The sequence below is a fragment of the Onychomys torridus genome, chromosome 2 (genome assembly GCF_903995425.1).
Source record: "Onychomys torridus chromosome 2, mOncTor1.1, whole genome shotgun sequence".
In the NCBI taxonomy this organism is placed as follows: domain Eukaryota; kingdom Metazoa; phylum Chordata; class Mammalia; order Rodentia; family Cricetidae; genus Onychomys; species Onychomys torridus.
In genome coordinates this window covers 159,783,923-159,806,246 of record NC_050444.1, presented here as the reverse complement: position 1 = coordinate 159,806,246, position 22,324 = coordinate 159,783,923, and the positions used below count along the sequence as shown (strand labels likewise).

The 22,324-nt window shown below is 46.6% G+C and overlaps 1 protein-coding gene across 1 annotated transcript in view; it reads right to left on the bottom strand.

Moving 5' to 3' along the window:
• The window catches only part of Mtor (mechanistic target of rapamycin kinase), a 115,000-nt gene that overhangs the window by 36,893 nt on the left and 55,783 nt on the right, over positions 1–22,324 (bottom strand). The window contains exons 29-32 of the mRNA XM_036179965.1: positions 12,770–12,845; positions 9,940–10,079; positions 3,481–3,581; positions 716–831 (exon numbers count right to left, since the gene is read on the bottom strand). Of these exons, the coding sequence (XP_036035858.1) occupies positions 716–831; positions 3,481–3,581; positions 9,940–10,079; positions 12,770–12,845 (433 nt within the window). The remainder of the gene's footprint in view (positions 1–715; positions 832–3,480; positions 3,582–9,939; positions 10,080–12,769; positions 12,846–22,324) is intronic.

Here is a 22,324-nt window from a genome sequence, read left to right as displayed (position 1 = left end):
CCTAGCCTCACAAAGGAGTGTCTCTGCAATGCCCTCCATGGAAATGGGTACCTTGGTTACTGACCCAGGAGACCTAGGGCTGGGATCCTTCAATGTAGGGCTACCCCAGGATACCATTCTGAACCTTCCTTGTACTATCAATTAAAACCCTTCTTGTGGAGCTTCCCCTGCCCCCAATGTTTAAGGCTAATTACTATGTTGGCATCTCTGGAATGTTCCAATCACTTACTGAGCAGCTTGTCCAAGACAGTCTGGTGTCTGACAAGGTGGATGCAACCACTTCATTATGCATTCTGCAAGTTAGAACAGTGTGTGCTCTCTGGATGACCAGAAAACTGATTTCTCCAGCATAGTGGGGATCACTGGCTCTCCCAATCCGCCTCTGGGGAAACTTAAAGCCCCTCTCAGTAGAAGGAGAACTTAGGCAAGGTGTTTAAGAGGGTCAATTATGACCCAAAGAACTACTGCCAAGCAGCAACAATCCACGAATTGTCCCTTGCTCCAGGGACGCTATAAAACCTCAGCCTACACGCTAATGTTCTATGCATAGTGAATACTATGTCCAGACCTCCACCTTCAAGGCCATTCACGGAGTTCAGAGACTTGAACATGGCTACAGTTCAATAGCTTACTAACACAGATGTGCTCAGGGGCCAACAAGTCACACACAGAAACATTTTCTTTGCTGGAAGGTCTGAATACACATTTTTCTTACCTGTTGGGCCAAGGAAAAGAGATCCTGATGTAATGCCAGCACAGCTCTGTAAAACGCTCCATCATGGGTGTCCCGAGGAATCATACAAGTGTACTCCTCCATGCTGTCCCATTGACCTAGGAATGCAAGCACACAAGAAAGCATCAGGGTGGCCAGTTGGCTGAGTTAGAGGCAGCCCTGGGTCTTGTCACTGATAATTTCATTTAGATTGATGTACACACAAGTTAACGGGACGTGAGCCTAATGTACCTGCTGAGCCCTGCAATCCATTGTGGGGTTGACTTTTACAAAACCATGTCTGCCTTCTAAGCAAGGGACTCTGCTGATGCCCTAGGCAGCATCATAAAAAACAAGAACAGGGCTTAAGTGCAAAGCCAGCACATCAGATGGGCTTAGTGCTGTCCCTCATTAACCCAGGACTCCCTCCAGCTTCTCCAGGTAACATAAAATCACATTCTTCCTTACAAGTGAGCACCTCACAGCTCAATGGAATACTGGGAAATTACATTTTCCTCTAAATAATTGGAAATGGCCATCATACAATTAGTAGACAGGCTTTGACAAATTGTTTGCCCTTTTCACTGTGGCAGTATCCCAGGCTCAGGAGGGAGGCGGTGGCGGCTGTGTAGTGACCTCTGTGTTATGTTAGAAGGGGAAATGGCTACACCAGGGAAGAGGTATGTACTTCCCCTGGTGGGCTGAGAAGTCATCAAGTGTCAAGCCTGCCAGCACATCTGCAGAAAAGATATCAGCCTCATTAGGTGCAAACTGCAGGGCTGTTGTTTTTACAAGGCCTTTTCCAGCATTCCACTCCCAACTATTGGTTCATCCATTACTAATGCCTCTGGGCAAAAGCAGACAGCAAAAGATGACTCCTCAGGAAGCAATTTGTTTTTAAAGATGCTCTGGACGCAGCCCAGAGCTGGCGACAGCAAAGCTCAGGAGCACTGTGACTAGGGTAGGACTCACAGGGAGAGCTCTGCACAGGCCACACCCTGTCTAGCCTCTCTCGTCCCATCATTAACTGCCAAGCTGGGGGCTAGAGGGACGGCTCAGTGGTTAAGAGTTTATACTGCTCTTGCAGAGATCTAGAGTTTGGTTCCCAGAACCTACACTGGGTGTCTCACAACCACCTATAACTCTAGTTCCAGGAGGATGTGAGCCTTGGGCCTCTGTTCGCACCTGCATTCACATGCCTGTAGCTACAAACACACACATTACTAAAAAGAAAACAAATAAGTAAAGAACTGCCAGCCTTAACTAGGGCTTACTATCAAAAATCTACGTACCTGGGCTGGGAATGGTGGTACACACCTTTAATTTCAACACCGGGGAGGCAGAAGCAGGTGGTGAGTTCCAGGACAGCCAGGGCCACATAGTGAAACTCTATCTAAAAAATAAACAAAAAAATCTTTATAATACTCTGGGAGTTATTGAGTGTTGGGGGTGAGAACAGATAAAACAAAATGGTTAAAATGTTTGTGACTGTTGGAGAAGGCATATGGGACATCACCTCAGTATTCAAATTATACACACGTGGAGAAAAGACCTATATAAGAGATGGACAACTACCTTCCCCTTTCCCTCCCATCTGAGGCACAGGGAGGGTAGGTGGTGCTCTAACAACATATGGATCCTGTGGTAAAAAGGCCTTTAGCTCACACAGAGGGGAAAGGCAAAGGCAAAGACTCAAATGCCAGGCTGGGAATGTAACTACTTTTACATATTACTTATAACATAGAAAATTAAACTAGCACTCTGTTTAAAACAAAGTCAAATTCCACCATGGTATAAAGAAATCTATTCAGTTATTCCTGTTTCCTGTCACAGAGCTCCTAAAATCTTGGGGTTTCCTGTGGGGCAAGACTGTTTTTGAATAAAACACAAGGACTGCAACACACCCACAGGCTGCCGTACTACAGTAATTTCCTCTGAGATAGAAGACTCCATCTGAGGTAAGCTCCTTAGGGCTCAGGAAGTTCTGAAGGGGGGGGGGGGTGTTCCATCCTGCTGGGAAGCTCTGAACCTCATGAAGTAAACAAACTCAAAAGCTCCACAAAGTTCCTGAAACTGATCATATGCACGAGCCTCTCCCTGCAAGCAGTAAGCGCTGATACTCAGACCAGCTGAGCTGCCTGGAAGACTCGCCAACCTGTTCAGTTAGTTATCTGCAAGTTGTGCAGTGAGCTTTAAGGCTCCAGCTTTGGTGGGCGGTCACCCCGCTGGGGTGGGCTTTCAGTTTTGAGTCCTGGAGTCATGTCTGCTCTTGTAAGTGACCACTCTCACCCCATATTGCTGTAAGGAACCCCTGTGTACCTGCTTATATGTATTCTTCACAACAAATACAAGTGAAGTGTTCCCCTAAGTTCTTGGAGGTGTCCTAGCATATGCGTTTATGGAACCCTGATTAACAGCAGGTCAGTCAGAAGCACAAGGCACATCCTGGCACATGCTACTGGTGTCTACCATGAGCACAGTCACATGGGTCTCAGTCCTTGAACTGGAAGGGGTAATATCTTACGCACATCTCAATTTCAGATGAGATTCCAATTCACTCAGTGTCTTCCTTGGCTCTCCCACAAAGATCCATTTTCACTCATGTCTAAGTCGTTTGTCAAAATCACAGTGAAAATGGACAGATGGAGGACATAAGTACATAGGCACAGATGGTCTTTACATTTCTACAGACTGTTACCCCTTGCATCACTGCGGCTCCTTTTTTGATGGAGTCTCCAGCTTGGCTGTGTGCCCATGGGAAGCCTCACCTAAACCCCACGCTGCTGCAGCAGCCATCCGGGCCATCTTAGCCTGGGTCTCATCATTAACCAGAGTCCACTTTTCACAGCACTGCTGATGAAGCTGCCCCCTGGAGGGAGAGAAAAAAGCAGGCAGGTTAGTAAAACTTTTCTACAACCATTAACCTCCTTTGGGTTAGCGAGGGCTCCACAGGAAGTGGTATGATGGGCCTGCCTGGGACTTGGAGCCTGGAAACAGAGGTGGACGGGTTGTTTGTGGTTTCTAGGGTCTAGCACCCATTTTTCAAGTGTAGATTTATCAAGCAGAGTGCAGTGTCTAACTCTGCATGGTGTAAATACCATGAACACCTGGTGCCTTCATAGATGCCGAGTGACTTCCATCCTCTCAGTGCACTCTGTGGTTTTTTTTTTTTTTTTTAAGATTTATTTATTTATTATATATACAGAAGAGGGCGCCAGATCTCATTACAGATGGTGGGTGCTGGGAATTGAACTCAGGACCTCTGGAAGAGCAGTCAGTGCTCTTAACCTCTGAGCCATCTCTCCAGCCCATGTGGTCTTTTTTTTTTTTTTTTTTATGGCAGGTCTACAAAGAAGTCACATGTGGACATTCATTCTGAGGGCGAAGCTACAGGGAAGGCTGGCTTGATGTGGGTGCTGCAATCTGAACTCCGGCTCTCTGGAAGACAGTTGAGCCATCTCTCCAGCCCCTTATCTGTGTATTTTTGACACAGACTTTTATGTAGCCCAGGCTGGCCTCAAACTCACTATGTAGCCCAGGATGATCCTTCTCTCAAGTGCTGGGATTACTGGCACACACATTGTAACTAGCTAGTCCCTGAGACATGAATAGCGCTTAACTGCCAGCAGGGGGCTGGAGGGATAGCTCAATGGGTAAGAGCACTGGCTGCTTTTCCAGAGGACCCGAGCTTGGTTCCCAGCACCAACACGGAGGCTCACGACTGTCTGTGACTCCAGTTCCAGGGATCCAGTGCCGCCTTCTGATCTTTGTGGGCACAAGGCACAGATGTGGGGAATATACATACACACAGAGAAAACACTCATACAAATAAATACAATTTAAATAAATGAAAAAGCTCCAACATTCAAAAAGAACAGAGCCACACCAGAATAGGGATTTCCATTTTGTTGAGACAGTCTCACTTTGTAGCTCGAGCTGACCTACAACCCACTATGTAGCCCAGGATGGCCTCAAACTTGAGGCAAATCTCTTGTGCCAGCATCTCAATTATCACAGGTGTGAGTCATCATGCCTGACAAGAGGAGGAACTTCCTATTGCCAGTTAATGTGCCCTCGTAGGGCCTGGAGTTGTGGCTTGGTGGTAAATTGCTGGCAAGACTATAAGGTCCTGGGCTCCAACCCCAGCTTACAAAGAGAGAGCAAGCGAGCAAGAGAGAAAACCTAAAACTGTTGCCTTCATACTCTGCTTCTGCACCGTGCAAGGGTGAAGGTGAACCCGAGTTCACCGGAGCGTCGAGATACAGCTAGAATTCTCTTTTGTCTTTCCTTTCAGAGAGGCACACTGCAAAGTGTCAGCTCAGCACTGGAAGCAGAGTCAACTTCTTTTTTAAACAAACAAACAGATAAATAAGAACTTCGGTATCTATTTATTTGCATGGGTCAAAGCATAGGAATTGACTGGTGCATTTTTGTTGGGGTGTCTCCAAAGGTAAGAGAGAAAACTCCATTATCTGCAAATATCCTGCCAGGCCTAGAATTCCAAGTTTTTTGTTTTTTTTGTTTTTGGTGTTTTGAGACAGGGTTTCTCTGTGTAGGTTTGGAGTGTGTCCTGGAATTCTCTCTATAGACCGGACTGGCCTCAAACTTAACAGAGATCCACTCTGCGTCCTGAGTGCTGGGATTAAAGGCGGGTGCCATCACCGCCCAGCTAGAATTCCAATTTTTAAAAAGTATTAAAAATCTTTAAAAGATACATTTATTTATTATGTATGCCTATAGGCCAGAAGAGGGCACCAGATCTCATTACAGATAGTTGTGAGCCACCATGTAGTTGCTGGGAATTGAACTCAGGACCTCTTGAAGAGCAGCCAGTGCTCTTAATTTTCTGAGCCATCTCTCCAGCCCCCAAATTATTAAATTGTTATCGCTATATATTTGTTGTACTGTTTTGGGCTTCATAAAGACAATTTCTTTGAATTCAAATGCTTTGACTAGATTTACTCTAATGAGAATTCTAATTTGTGTCTATGATACGTGTATCTGAGCGAGAGAGAGAGCGAGCGAACATGAGTGAGTACATATGCGTGGATACATGTGGAGGCTGGAGGCTGATCTTGGGCGACATCTATCCAGTGTTTAGAGACAGGGTCTACTGACCCCAGAGCTCACTTACTTGCTAGTCTGGCAGGCCAGTGAGCTCCAGGATCTGCCTCTCTGCTTCCCCAGCTCAGCTGTTTACATGGGTGTTAGGGATCCCAGCTCAGGTTCTCATGCTTACATGCCACATACTTTACTAGGGCTTGTGGCCAGGGCAGGATCAGCCTCCCTCTACTGCTGTGAGGATCACTGTTTTTTGTGCCAGGGCTACAGGTTTCCTTTTCAACTAGAGGCAAGACAGAAGCTAGCTCAAGGGTTCCCCAGATAGTTCCCCCAGGCAGAAAGCAGCAGAGCAGTGCTGAGGCTGTCCTGCGGGACACTGTGGCTGCAGGAGACAGGCAGGGACCACAGCTTACAGACAACTGGCCCGGAGAGGAGTGTAGAATGCGCTGCAATTGAGAGGTGGAGACAGAAGCAAATAATGCAGTCCACGGGGCAGCTGCTGGGCTATGTGAGCCACTCGAGGACAGAAGGGTATCCCTCTGGCCTCCCGTGTAGCGCTGCGACAGGAAGCTGAGCAAGCCCTTTCATTTGGAGGACTTCCACTGCTTGCTCTCAACCCACTGATTCTGTGCTCAAGAGACTTGGAGGCTGTGTGGGGAGTATGAGGAGGTGCGTGTGTCCCGGGTGCCACAGTGCTGGGGCTCCATCTCTGGTCAGCACCCAGGAGTCAAATGAGCATGGAGAGGGGACATCTGTATGCTGCTCACTGCTGACTGCCCACAGTTTCTGATGGCGCCTTCAGTGAATGCCTGCCTCGGGCAGGTTCAGAATATATGCTCACACTGAAAGAAATTCAGAAATTGCACTCCAAACAGAATTGATTAAATGAGCCTTATCAGAAAGCTGCAAATGACCAGGAAGGAATCCTGCTTCTTCCATCTCTTTTAAGGCCTCTCTTAGACTTTCACACTCTTAAAGCCCTAGGTCAGCAGTACTAGCCCCTGAGACTTTGTAGGTAATTACAAAACTGGAAAGAACCCAAGAGACTGGAAGTGTATGAGAATGGGAACTGTGGCATGGAAAGGCCCATGTCACTTGCTCTCGAGAGACCTCAGGCTGTGCGCCTGTTATTTAAGGGGACCCACAAAAACCACATCTCCCATTTTCCAAGGTATTCAAGCTGTCCCTACTTGGTTCAGTCAGGGAAAGTGTCATCTCTAATTGCAAAGGGAGCGCAAGAGAAAGGAAAGGCCACCGAAGAGTGCAAGGAAAAGGAAGAGTGGTTTAAAGACAGGACGGAAAGGGAGGGTGGCAGCAGCAGCAGGAACAAGGCACTGAGTGGCCTTGGAAGAGAGACAGGAGACAGTCCACAAAGAAATGCTGAGTAAGTGGGTTAAAGCCACAGCACAATGGGCCATTCAAAGGCCACAGGGAAACACTAAAGCATTTCGGAACTGATCAGATCTAAATTTTAGAAACATTTACAGCTGTTTTATCTTTCTCCTAAGATATGACTGCAGGACAGCAGAGTAGAAAGTAGGAAAAACAAAACCCTATGTTTTTTTTTTTTTTGCCAGAGTTGAGGACCGAACCCAGGGCCTTAAGTGCTCTACCACTGAGCTAAATTGAGCTAAATCCCCAACCCCCTAAAACCCTGTTTTGAGAAAGCATGGCTCATTCTGAACATCCCTTCTTCCTCCAGATCAGAGCTGTCTAGCAGAACTTCCCATGAGGATGGAAAGCTCTGTACGTGCTGCCTGATAAAGGAGCCACAAAGGCTTCTGAGCACTGATTGTGGCCAGTGTGACTGTGGAACTGCCTTTAAATCTTATTCAGTTTTAAACTAGCCAGGTGTGGCTGGTGGCTACCATATCAGGCAGTAAAGTTTTAGATACTTGTTGGACTTAAAACACCTTTAATTGTATAAACTAATGAAGCAGATTTGGTAGAATATGCTTCTTCCTTTCACTGAGGAATGGATATAAGATGTTCACTTATGGGGCTGGAGAGATGGCTCAGAGGTAAGAACACTGCTTGCTCTTCTAAAGGTCCTGAGTTCAATTCCCAGCAACCACATGGTGGCTCACAACCATCTGTAATGAGATCTGGTGCCCTCTTCTGGCCTGCAGTCATACATGCTGTATACATAATAAAACAAACAAACAAACAAACAAACAAAACAAAACAAAAAAAGCCCAGATGTTCACTTATGAAAATAAACAATAATTTTTAGTTTTCCTAGTTCTGGTTAAATCAGACAAGCACTTTTCAAATATTTTTTGTCAGTTCACCCACCTGTCACCATGTTTGTGCATGTATAATTACTTGTATTCATGTGCACATGCAGAGGCCAGAGGTCAATGTCAGGTCCCTTCCTCAGTGTCATCACTTTACTGATTGTGTGGTGTCTCTCTGCACATGCATGGGTGTGTGCTGTGTGCATGTGTGGAGGCCAGTGAAGGATGTCATCGTCCTGTTTCATCACTCTCTGCCTTAATTACTTTGAGATGGTTTTTTAAAATTAAAATAAGTTTTATATGTATGGGTGTCTTGCCTGCATGTATGTCTGTGTACCACGTGTGTGCCTGGTGCCCACAGAAACCAGAAGAGGGTGTCAGATCCATGAAACTGGAGTTTTAGACTGTTGTGAGCCACCATGTGGTTGCTGGGAATTAAAACTCCGGTCTTCTCGAAAAGCAGCCAGTGCTCTGAACAGCTGACCCATCGCTCTAGCCCCCAGAAAAGGTTTCTCACTGTGCCTGGAGTGAGGCCAGCAATGTAAATACTGGCAAGCCTTTTATCTCTGCCCTCCACATGTTTGGGCTTACACGAACATGCGTGTGCCATGTCCAGCTTTTTATGTGGGCACTGGGATGTGAACACAAGTCCTCATGCTCTGTAGCATGTGCTGGTATCAGTGAGCCATCTCTCCTGCCTGCCCTCTTGCCCCTTATTTTTTGAGACAGAATCTCTTTCTGAAGCCAGAACTCAGCAACTTGGCAGGACTGGCTGGCCAGGAGCTCCAGGGATCACTTGTCTGTTTCTCTAGCACTGTGGTTAGATGCACACCACGTCTGGCTTCTCTGTGGGCACTGGGGATCTGAACCCAGGTCCTCAGGCTCATTGTACAGCAAGCTCTTCAGCGACTGTTCCCTCCCCAGTCTCTGTCTGCTGAAATTTTTGTTGTTGTTGTTGTTTTGGGGTTTGTCTGTGTAGTCTTGGCTGTCCTGGAACTCACTCTGTAGACCAGGATGGCTTCAACTCACAGAGATCCTTCTGCCTCTGCCTCCCGAGTGCTGGGATTAAAGATGTGTGCCACTGCTGCCTCCTAAATTCATTGACATTAAATTCTCATGCAAAATATTATATCATGTTCTGTCCTGGGGATTAGCAACCACTGCCATTGAGGGCTAAAAGCCACGGTGGCTTTTCAAAAAAGTCGATGTGTAATTAGGTTCCAGAAGACGCATTTTCAGCTTTCAGAACTGTTCATGTGCTTGGCCCAACAGCCTCACAGTAAGTGCTGGATTTTGTCTCTTGTCCCCTGTGTGGTCTTGTGCTATCTGGCAGCTGTGAAGCAGCAGCAGAGGGTAGTCACTTTCCTTTCCTAAGAGTATTACCAAGAGCTCACGTGCTCTGTCTGCTCATTTTGCTCTGTATTTTTAAAGATTTCCTTATTTATTTATGTATTTTATGTGTATGAGTGCTCTCTTTGTATGAATGCCTGCAGGCCAGAAGAGGGCATCAGATTCCATTACAGATGGTTGTGAGCCACCGTGTGGGTGCTCTGAATTGAACTCAGGACCTCTGGAAGGGCAGCCAGTAGACTCACAACTCTTCTGCTTACATCATTATGCACAGTAAGAAAACAAAAAACACAAAACAGCAAAGCTGGGGGCAGTGGCGCACATCTGCAATTCCATCACTAGGGAGGTTGAGGCAGGAGGACTGCTGCAAGTTCCAGGCCAGCCTGGGCTACAGAGTGAGAGTGAGGCAAACAACAAGAATTGAACCGACCGTGTGCTGAGGCAGAAGAAACAAGACACACCGAAGTCACGAATGGTTCTGGGGAAAGCATCAGTGGTACAGAGAAGAGTCTGGGGGAAGACTCCCTGGAGACATGAGCCTCTCCTGGCCACTCAGGTCATCACCCCAGTGCAGCTCACCATTCCCCTAAGGCTTCAAGACAGCGCATGCGGCCCAGCATCAGCTCTGGGTCATCTTTGTTCGTGTCCATCTTCTTATCATAGGCCACAAGAGCATCCTCCCACTCATGCAGCTTCTCATACCAGGTGGCCTGGATCTCCTGCAGAGAGCAAGTGTAGATGCTGTTGAGTCTGCACACGCTTTCCTATGCTACACTATATTCGTACACAGACTTCCCTTATCAGCACGTCTGAGCTGAAGGAACTCATCTGGAGGTAGGCTGTTTGGCAGAGGTAGAATGCACACTCAATGACAGATCCTGAATCCTGAGATAAACTGAGAGCACACGGAAGGTCCAGCTCTACCCCCATCACTTCCCAGTGGTCATGGGAGCATTAGTACAGAGGGGGAAGCATGCAGGGAAAGTGGGTCCCCCACCACAGCTTCTGCACTCCAGTCTGCTGAGGTCAGGCTGTGTGACAGGCACAGCAGCCCAGGCCATGGCTGCTTCTTTTTGGAAGCTCTTGATTCTCTGCATTCTTAATGCCTTTCTAAACTTCCAGGAAGTAATTTAAAATACAATAGAACATTACTACTTAAAATTTTTTGGACAGCCTTTCATCCCTCTACATCCCCTTCTGTGGAGCACTTGGCACTTCTACAGCATCCAGGCCAAAGGAGGGATTCCATTATCCTGGCAGGCAGAGTGCTGCGCTGACAGTGGGTGGTGTCCATGTGCGTGAGAGCGCCCAGTCTGAAAGTTCCAGACTGGAATGACAGGAGACTGTCTCTGTGTTTGCTGTCTGCCTTTGGGTCTCTTCATCAGCTCAGAAGGAGGCTATTTCTGCACCAGGCCAGGCTATTGGCTCTCTAGAGGGTCCTTAAAGAACAACCTGATTCTGAGGTGGAAGTTGGATAGCATAATGCAGGGCCCACATGAGTTTCCCCTGCTCCTTCCTCTCCTTTCTGGATAAAACTGATGTTTACGTAGCAGACACAGAAGGAACCACTCGTCCCTTGAGTGGCCTGAAAGTACCTCTTCTGGCTGAAGCCGGGTCAGAAGCCCTTCTACTTGTAATGCTGACTGCACTTCCTTCCAGTATCCCGTTGTCTATGCACCAACTAATGCCACATCAGCCTTCGCCCCAGTGCCGGGGTGTGGGGGGTGTATGGGGGTGTGGGGCTGTGTGTGGAAGGTAAACTACACTTCATCCTTAAAGCCAAGAGTAATGTTTCTATTGGCCCACATATGAAAGAGAACTCGAGAAGAATGACTTACAGAGAGACTGTAGTGAAATACTCCAAGAAGAAGGGCCGCACAGATAAATGTCCCAGGTTGAATTTCTACACAAGGAGTCAGTGAATAATGCGTGGCACACCCTTGGTGAACCAGCAGAAAGTAGGGGGAGCAGCATATGGAGCAGGTCAAGCAGGGGGCAGGGCATTTTGAATTGCAATGGGCTGCAGAAACTATACGGTTTAAGCAATGAATCACACGAAATCCTAATGAGATTGCTGTTACATAAATTGTGCTGAGAAAGCACAGGCTCTGCCAAGAGAAGGCAAACCACTGTCAAGCTTAATATGATTCAGCTACCTAAATATTACAGAAAATCCACCACGGTTTAGCAATAATCCTGAGCTAATGGCCACCTTTAGAACCTGAGAATGGAGAGACTTTCATTTACGGTTGGCACTCGGAGCACCAGAGTTTGAGCCATCTGTTGGCAGATCACCTGAGCACCAGATGTGCAAAGAACCCTTGTTTCACCCAGACTTACAGGAGCCCAGGCTCCAGGGTTATTGCATCAGAGTGCAGCTTGGCCTGGGGAGTACACTGTGTGCTTTCTGACTTCTACAAACAAGGCAAAGATGGATGAGACTTTGTTCTTCGTGTTTTGGCATCTGGAGAGATGCTGTCTTCAGTTTGTTTACAGGCCATGCATGTTTAAGGTGGTGAAAGATGACTGAGTTCCAGCCCGATGTTCTAACTGAGACACAGTGCCAGAGACTCACACAGAAGCCCCTGCCTTTTGATTAAGGCAGACCACTGTAAGTGACCTACATAATTAATAAAGGCTCCGCATCAAATATATAGACCCAGTTTTCTGGCCTTCCAGGGTCCCATTGTTACACTGATTAAGTTGGTGTTATACATTTAGGGATCATCACAGCACCTTTTGAAACTGTAAGAAGTCATGGGAATGATTTGCTTATGACCAGCAAGGAGGGAGCAGAGAAACAGCTACATAAGTAATAATGAAACAGAAAGTCCTGGCATCAGGGATTAAAAGGATGCACTTTAGTTTCCTCTTGGGGAATTGGCTAGTTTCTAATACAGTGTACTGGGTGTTAACCCAGGGACAGGCACAAGGCTCTGCCACAGGCAATAAATACACAGGTGATAGGCCAGGCTGAATGACAGTCTTGGTGCCCACCTGTCCAAGTTCAAATCCTGCTCTGTTAGCTCACAGGTGTTCACCCTGCTGGGTCCACAGTCCCCTCACCGAGAAAGGGATAGTGACAACAGCCACTTCAGTGTGCTCCTGTGAGGATGGAGCCAGATGAAGCATTTGGAGCACTTATCACACATTACATGCTAAGAGTTCCCAACAACTACCACTACTGATTAGACTGTGTGCCACTCTCCCACGTCTCCATTCCATGTGAATGCGGTCCGTCTTGCACTGTCCCTTTCATCCTTAGGATACAGGCAAGCTGGCATTTAGAGCCTCACAAATTAAGGAAAAACCCCACAGAAATGGAAAGTAACTTTTTCAAGGTGGTGGCTGAGTGCCTCTGTAGCCAGGTCTCTTCTTGTCTTTCTAGAAGTAATGAGAAGGCACTTACCAGTTCTCCAAAGTGTTTCATGGCATATTCTAACACCCCGGAAGCTGCCTCAGGCTGTTGTAGCTTATTATTGATGCTGAGGAAACAAAAGGGAGACACAGTTACACTCATACATCTGAAGGAGAGAGGTCTGGGGACACTGGGCAAGATGGCTCATCAGCATCCCGAGGATGAGGTCTCACGGACACAGGGGTATCCGTCACCTATCACCACATAGAAAGCCCAGCTTGAATGACTACCTGAGAGAAGGGTTTTGATTTCCTGCCCCAGTCTGAGGGGCAGTAAAGGCTAGTATGTGGTATTCTGGCCTGTTCTCTGGACAGCAGAAACTGGTTTCCACGGCATGGGCTTTACTACTGAACTATGCTCTCAGTCACACATTTAAACGTTTTTAAATTGGGGCTGGGGTGATGGCTTAGTGGTTAAGAATACTTGCTGCTTTTTTTGTTTGTTTTGTTTTGTTTCTGAGACAGGGTTTCTCTGTGTAGTTTTGCACCTTTCCTGGATCTCACTCTGTAGACCAGGCTGGCCTCAAACTCACAAAGATCCGCCTGCCTCTGCCTCCCAAGTAATAGGATTAAAGGCGTACGCCACCACTGCCTTTCACTTGCTGCTTTTAATGAGGATGAAGGTTTGGATTTCCCAGGATAGCTCACAACTGCCTGTAACTCAAGTTCTAAGGGGATCTGATACCCTCTCATCTGGCCTTTATGGGCACTGCACATATGTAGTGCATATATATACATATAGGCAAATATTCATTGACATAAAAATAATTGTTTTTAAAAAATGGCATAATTCCTAGGCTCTCCATTCATGCTCACTGCTCCTCCGCCAGAGCCCAGTATCTTCAAATCCATAGGCTTCGTTGGTCCCTCTTCAGGAACAACTCCCTCCCCCTATAGTAAATCCTGTGAGAGCAGTGTTTCTAGTGAGGGCCATCAGCATACAGATGCTCTTCACTAAAGTCACCTCTACGTGGTGTTTGGGGCCTACAGAACTGGAGAACTGTACTGCATGCCTGCTGCTGAGCAGTGCCACTGAAGCCCTGGTCCCTAGAGTTAATTCATCAGAGGCTACAAGATGGCCCTGAAAGTAGAACTGCAAGCCTTAGCCCCTCATTCTACGAAGAACTTGTGCAGCTGAGCCAGTGCTAAACACAGCCTGCTTCTGCTACGGAAGGCAGGGAAATGGGGAGAACACTCAGGCAGGCAACAATTGGTTGTATCCAGTTACTAGCCGGGCAAACACCAACATGTGGCATACCGACTTGGGAATCTAGACAGATTTAATGAGCATGGGTCTAGTTTACTGCACAGAGTACAAACTGTCTACTTGAGCAGAATTAATTTTTAAGTGGTTTTGGGAAATTCTGGGATTTGGGTTCCATGTGGTAATATGGCAAGAGGTTGCTGTTATAAACATATTTTTTAAATTCTATCACTTTCCTTCCAATAAAACTGGAAGGAACTGCCCAGAAATCTGATAGACTAAGAGAAGTTAACATTTGTGAAAGTAATAATTGAGTGCCTCATGTTTACAAAGCACATTCTGACAGCACTTCCAATCATTATTCTTTGGCTTCGCATCCCTGAGAAAATCAGGCAAGAAAGGTTAAGATTTGTTCCATCTTACTAATGAGGACACTGAGCCAAGGACACCAAGCCTAAACTTAGACTGAATCAGAATGTTCCCCCCAATACCTGGAGCAACTGGATGTCTCTATTAGGAAATGGAGAATGGGCTGGCAAGATGGCTCAGTGGGTAAAAGCACTTGCTACCAAGCCTGACAATCTGAGTTTGATCCCCAGGACCCACAAGGCTGAGGAGAAAATGGATTCCTGAAAGTTGTAGGCTGGCCTCTACATGGTATCATGGCATGTAAGCTCTCACCTCAGTGGTCTACTCTCATGGGGTAGGATGAACTGCATTGCTAACCGACATTACTTGGTACAGCTCTGCCACTGTCTAGTTCTTTAACCAAATGGTAGTTTTGGAAGTCTAAGAAAATAGGAAAAGGAAAGCCAGTAAGCACTCCTGAAACATGGCACTTCATGTTCTCAGTACTCTTGTCAGTGGACTGCAAAGGCAGCCTTGGTGGGAGGAGGTCCTGGCAGGAGGAAATTGTCCTGACAAGGAAGGTGACGTGCTCTCTGCCTAAACCAGAGTGCTAGCTTTAAACAGACTGAAAAACAAAACAAACAAAACCACCACACTAGTCTGAGCAGCTGTCTTCTTATCTTGTCTGAACATACTTTGTTTCAAGAACAAATTATGAACATTACAAAGTGCTTGGTTTACTCTGAAACCCACTGACATTGTGGTTAAACAAAAAACCCAAACTAAAACCACATAAAATGCCATTACCTAATCCATTCTGCCACTAATTACGTGTAAAAGAGAGTTTAACAACAATAGCCAAAATTAGGAAGTGGTAATCTGACATCTTTTTTTGTTTGTTTGATTTTGTTTTAGTTTTTCTCTGAGTAGCCTTGGCTGCCTTGGAACTGCTCTGGAGACCAGGCTGGCCTCGAACTCAGAGATCGCCTGCCTCTGCTTCCCAAGTTCTGGGACTAAAGGGGTGCACCATCACTGACAATTTGACATCTTAATGCACAGATTCAAACTCTTCACTAGTGCCATAGTTTAGCAACACAGTCTTGTAAAAGAGACCAATAGAGCACTGTGCACAGAGAATGAGACCTCCTTGGGCCCTAACTCCCTCAGCTGTTCAAACAAATCACTTCTGCAGGCTATCCCACATTGCTGTGCAGGCCTTGAGGATGTAGGGGGCTCAGCAGGAAGGGGAAACAGAGCAGGATGAACACAGCGGAGGGATCAGGCCTTAAGCAACGGCCATGGAGCTAAGATGTTTCTTGCCACCATGGGCTGCTCTTGTGTAGCAATAAGGAAAACCATTGAGGAATTACCTCAGGCCGAGACCCATGAAAAGTGAGAGGGCTCAATCAGAGATAAAATTCATAAATTTAGATTTGAGGCCTAAAGGATCCAAATCTTGTTGATTAAGAGAGCCTGTCTGCTGGGCGGTGGTGGCATACGCCTTTAATCCCAGTACTCGTAGAAGCGGGTGGATCTCTGAGTTCAAGACCAGCCTGGTCTACTGAGTGAGCTCCAGGACAGCCCGGGCTACAGAGAAATCTTGTCTCTAACTCGCCCTACTCCAAAAAGAGAGCTTGTCTTTTAGAGGCTTTAATGTTTCCTTCTTCTTCCGTGACCCTACCTTCAGAGGTACGCTACGACAACTCATCATGGAGAGTGCTCACTGCACATGGCAGGTACTACACTTATGTGAGGAGTAACAGTCATTAACAGGCTCATTTTATATATGAAGAAAAGAGATCACAGGCTGTTGAATGCCATGCCACCATTTCAAATCCATCTTAGAGCTCTTGCTGCCAAGTCTGACAACCTGAGTTCAATCTTTGGGACCCACATGACAAAAGGAGAGACCTGAGTCCTGACAGTTGTCCTCTGACTACCTGCAAATGTCACTTTATGGGAACAGAAGGACAGGTATGCATTCTGCTCTTGTGAAGAAGTCACCTTTGCTCCCTACCCCACTTCTGAAAAACCCATTTTATAGAGCTGGGAGTGTCACAAAGCCCCTTCTATAAACCCTCCCCATGTACACCCCCGCCTTTCTCTACTAACACTGAAAGATACAAGGGGCCAGCTAACCTGAGAAGACTCCGCCCAGCAGCAGTGGAATGCTCAACACAAACCAGCTCTACTAATGCTGGTAAAGACACAACAGCAAGCAGATGCAGAGACTGAGGCATGGGTGGCTACTGCTACTTAGCAGTGGGTGGAAATGACAGGTCAGTCGACTTACATAGTTAGGAGTCTACAAAGCAAGTCAAAACTGCTTACCTGCAAAGTAAAACCCAGAGTCCACAAATGGACCTGACTGTAGGGAACGAGAAAGTCAGGTGGGAAAGGGGCCTATTCATTCTGTTCAGAAGACTTGTTATTTTTCTTTTCTTTTTTTAAATAATTTTTTAAAGACTTATTTATTTATTATGTATACAGCATGTATGACTGCAGGCCAGAAGAGGGCACCAGCTCTCATTACAGATGGTCATGAGCCACCATGTGGTGGCTGGGAATTGAACTCAGGACCTCAGGAAGAGCAGTCGGTGCTCTTAACCTCTGAGCCATCTCTCCAGCCCTTCCTTTTCTTTTTAAAGTAAGGCTGAATTCAAGGGCTAGAAACTGGAAACATTCTTGCCACCCAAGGAAAACACTTTCTGGAGTTGGTTACAACTAATGAGTAAGGACAAGAAGTGGCCTCAATGTCTTCACCGACAAGCCAAGGGCACTTCTTTTCTGGGACTGGGGGAGCAGACCAGAAGACACCAGAGAAGGGTTCTGAAGTGAGGGACACGCTGCTGCCACAGTGGGAGAGATGCTGAGACCCAGGGTAGCAAGAGGGCCTGGCACTCCTGTGGTCCCGCCCCCAAGCTGTCCCTCTGTGCTTTTTCCCTTTCCTTTGTTTTGTTTGGAGACAGGTTTCTCTGTGGAGCCCTGGCTGTCCTGGAACTCACTCTGTAGACTCATAGATCCGCCTGCCTGTGCCTCCCAAGTGCTGGGATTAAAAGTGTGCTGCACCACCACCACCACCACCACCACCAGGGTATCTGTAAATTATGATTAAAAAAAAAAAGGAAAGTATTGCTGACAACTTCACACATGTCTACACTGTGTCGAGAGCATATCTAGTCCACTCCTCCTAGTCCTCTGTAACCTCCCGACATGTCCACCTCCCATCCTGAGGCTCTTCATAGGTAGTTTGTGAGGAGAAGGAAGGGACTGACCTAAGAGCCAAACAGCCCAGCTGCCATTCCTGCTGCCTGAGGAGCACCACAGTGCCTGAAGGGTTTCCTAGTCACTGTTCACAGTAGCTGATTTGGAGTCTGCTTCCCTTGTGGCCCTTTGCTTATCGCTCTCTTCTCTTAGCCTCAGAGCCTTAGTGACCTCAGGGCAGTTAAGAGCCAAGCAAAGGGAGAGCCTTCCACACCAAGCCTGGAGGGGCGGATGCCCAGGCAGACTGGGAGCATCTGTGCTCCATCTGCAATGCCTGGTACCCTGGTGCTCCATCAGGAATTTATGAGAACCTAACTGCTTGCTTCCACATGGCCCTGGGCCTTCCTTCTAGTGCAGACTGCCGTCTGCCTTTTACTTGTTCCCTGTCAAAGGAATTCTCTGAATTCCCTTGGCACTGAAACAATGGCACATGTACCACAGCTGGCAGGAGATGGAATGGGGTGTCTTGACGGCCACAGTGGATGGTGCATAGCACAGAACTGCTTCCCCCAGCACCAGTCAGTTCTGTGCCCAGCACAGATGAACAGAACTGCCAGATGCCCTACAGGGCCAGGATAAAAGGGCTGGCTACGCCCTGACATCTTCACCAGGCAGTTCAAGAGTCTTGGAACAAGAGAATGTTTTATTCAAGGGCCTCAACAACAGTCTCTTTTGGAATAGATTAATTTCAAGATGGAAGGACAGTAGCTAAGACAGGAAGCAAAGGGATATTTGAAACCTGACAGAGAGGAGGTGAGGTGGAGTCATTTAAATGCAGACAGGAAGGAATATGGTGGGAAACCAAAAAGTGAGATGGCTCAGTGAGTGACCCTTGTCACCAAGTCTGATGACCTGAGTTTGACCCTAGAGCTCACATAGTAGAAGGTGAGAACTGACTCTCAAAGGCTGCCCTCAGCTTCCACATGTGTAAGACTGCACAAATGTGCTGACATGTGCTCTCTCTTTCACCAATTAACTAATTCAATTAAAAGAAAAATTCTTTTCCAAGACAGGGTTTCTCTGTGTAGCCTTGGCTGTCTTGAAACTTGCTCTGTAGACCAGGCTGGCCGAGATCTCATAGACCACCTGTCTTGAGTGCGAGGATTAAAGGCGTGCACCACCACCACCACCACCACCTGGCAAATTTACTTTTTTAAAAACTTAGGGAAAGGAAATTTTTAGCATTTCCCCTGCACATTATGAAAGAAGAGATGGGCCCCATCACAGACATTTGAAGCTGGAACATTTGGTACTTTTTGCAACTTTCAGGAATCTAGGGTACTAAGACTCCTAGCTGAGGAAAACACAAGCCCCAGGTTGAGGGAGAGATGCTGCCTCAAAGGAATAGTGAAGAGTGATAGAGGAGGACACCAGATACCTTCTTCTGGTCTTCGTGCATGTGTACTGGCGCGAGCACACGCACGCACGCACGCACGCACACACGCACGCACGCACACATACGCACACACACAACATACGTGCGCGCAGGATCCCAGCACTAGGAAGCTGAGGCAGTAAATCATAAATCTAAAGCAAAGTTAGTATAAGCCAAGGGACTATTTTCTGACCTTCCACAAAGTTCCTGCTGTCTTAATTTCAGAGTTTCCTCAGAAGGAAAAGCTCTGTAGCATCCCACCCCTCCCCTTTGGACAGTTCCCAGGATGTCTGTTCTATCTAGAGGACACGGCAACTGTGCAGCGAGATAGTGTGATCCTCATGACTGGAAGGAATGATGGTGACAGGTGCCAGGGTAGGAAGAGGCATAAAGAAACCGTACATTTTAGAAATAGTTGAGAATGAAGATCTCTCTCTCTCTCTCTCTCTCTCTCTCTCTCTCTCTCTCTCTCTCAAAATTCATTTTACTGAGTGAGGATATCTTATATAGTGTTTTTATTTGCTTATTTTGTTTTTGGATTTCTGAGACAGTCTTCCTGTGCAGCCTAAGCTGGTTCTTGAACCTGCAGTGTATTCTCATGTCAGTCAGAGTGCTGGGAACATGGGCATAAGCTACCACCCCTGACAAAGCATCTTTTTGACTTGCTGGAGAAGGGAGACACCGAGAGGCAAACACACAGGTTTTCTGGTTGGCACAGGTGCTGGTGATTGAACCCAGGACCTCACCCATGTGCTAGGAAAGCGCTATTCCACTAAACTATCTCTAGTCTCCCCACTCCAAATGAAGAAATATTCAAGGCAGGGAAGTCTATTACAATATAATGTGAATTTAGGGGTTGGGGATTTAGCTCAGTGGTAGAGCGCTTGCCTAGCAAATGCAAGGCCCTGGGTTCGATCCTCAGCTCAAATATATATATATATATATATATATATAATTTGAATTTAAAATATCTTACCTGTGCATATTAATTAAACGTATTTTACAGAGTGATGCCCAACACACGCTCCTGCATCTTGCTTTGGCACACAGCATAGGCATTTCTACTTTTCTAAGATACTTCACACTTCCTTTTTTGTTTTGTTTTCTGAGTTTTGAGATGGTCTCACCATGTAGCCCATAAGCCTGCTTTCTCCTGTCTCAGCTACTGCAATGCTGGGATTTCAGGTGTGAGTTACCACAACTGGCCTCCTAACTCTTCTTAATGCTGTGCCAACAAGCCATCAGCAAGAGAATCCAGCTGGCTGACAGTGGTTCCTAGTGGATCCAGGCCACAAGGAAAGCTGTGCATGCACTCACAACTCCATGTGCCTTCTGGAAATTCCCTGGAGGCCAAGTACTGCCTGGTGACAGGCTGGGTATATTCTGCTTGCAGACGTCTCCTGGATGGATGTGGACCTCGTACCTAATCCAACCCAGCATGTGACACAGGTTGGTTCAAGCCTCAGAGTGTCAAAGCACAGACTCTGTGCAGGCCAGGTTTCCAACCGAGGAGCCTGTCAGAGGCATGCTGTAAAAATGATGAATGGCTGTCGTGTTTGCAAGGCTCTGGCTGATTTAGAGAGCTACTGGCAGGCACATTGCTCCCAGTGTGTCAGCCAGTTAATTACTTCCAACTTTATCTTTTTTGTCAGTGCTTCTTGACAAACTGGCTGTTGTCTTTTTATTCTGCAACAGTGAGCACTGCCCCTCTTCTGGTGATGTCTGGAGGTTTCTCTCCCTTTTTTGCTTCTTCATATCCAGAGAGAAATGAAGAGCTTGGGGAGAGACTATGAAGAAGATGTGGGTGGGGAGGGCTCAGAGCTCAACCTGAAGCTAGTTTGATCTACTTGGATGCAAAGCACACTGGGTATTTTGGGTGAAGTCTGATCTTGGCCTCTGGATGGCCAAGATCTTGGAACTCTGTCTAACATGTGGATGCAGTGAGAAACATGATGTTCTATTTCTCCTCAGTGCCTTTTCTGTTTGTTTTGTTTTTCAAGACAGGGTTTCTCTATGTAACAGCCCTGGCTGTCGTGGAACTCACTCTGTAGACCAGGCTGGGCTTGAACTCACAGAGATCCACCTGCCTCAGTCTCCCAAGTGCTGGGATTAAAGGCGTGCGCAACCACGCCTGGCTTCTCAGTGTTTTCTATTGAAAAGAAATTGCTATGCTTTTCTTGCATTTCTCTTTCTTTTTTTACCATGCAGCTCAGGCTAGCCTTGAACTTGTTATATAGTGCAAATAATCAAAAACTTACACTTCTCCTGCCTCTGCCCTGAGTACTAGGATATTAGGAGAGTGTCACCACAACTGGCCTGCACATCTTAATGTTTTCCGCTTTGTTGGAAGTTTTGGTGTTTGGTTTATCTGAAGAGGCTGAAGATAATCTCCTACACCACTTGCTATGATTTTGCCTTTCACATCCAGAATTTAAATCTAGAACTGAAATTCTGTGTATAGTGTGAAGTAGGATCAAAATCTGAATGTTCTCTGCTTGAATGCTAACCAGCTGTTCACTACACTCATTGCAAAGGTTGGCCTTTGCTCTCTGCTGCACTATGACACTGGTTCTGGGGCCACAGGATACATGGTATCCACCATTTATACGATCACACAGTACAGGACACTTCTGCGACTCATGACTTAAGCACAGCATCACTGGAGAGACATGAGGTTACCTTAAAGAGCTCCACAGAGTTTAGCAGATTCTGAGTGACATTAAACACTAATGAACTCCATGGAGCCAATGAAGGCTGCTAAACCAGCTTGTCACTAAGGAAAGTGAAAAAATAGCAGACTAGCATAGTACCAACCCCAAATCTCTGAGCAGGTTAACCCAGGAGATATCAGTAAATAGACAGGAGATGAGGGGAAACAAGAAGCGGCCTATCTGAGTCCTTAATGCTCTTTCATTCAGAAATAGAAACCTGCTGCTAACCTGAGCGGCTTCAACAGAAACCTCTTTCTGCTGAGCCAGACACTTGGCTGGAAAATGCTCAGAGAGGTTACAGTAGGTAAGAGCTGTGCAGTGTCAGGTTTGGGTGGGGGACCCAAGCTGAGTACCAAGTCAAGTGACTGTCTCAGTGGCTCACCCTCATATAAACAGCATGTACATGTTCCAAAGATAGAGCTCCTATGGGAAGGACAGAGGGACCTTCCTTTGTATACAGTTTTAGTGAGAAGTTCCATGATTTTAGGAGAGCACTTCAAATAAAGGATATAAAGTTTGTAATAACTCCGTTTCTCAGGCAAAGTCATACGTAGGTCCAGAAGGACTAACATCAAGTTGCAAACCACACTGCATGGAGAGAGGGAACCTAGACTCCTAATCTAGATTTATTAGGTGGTGTGGAGT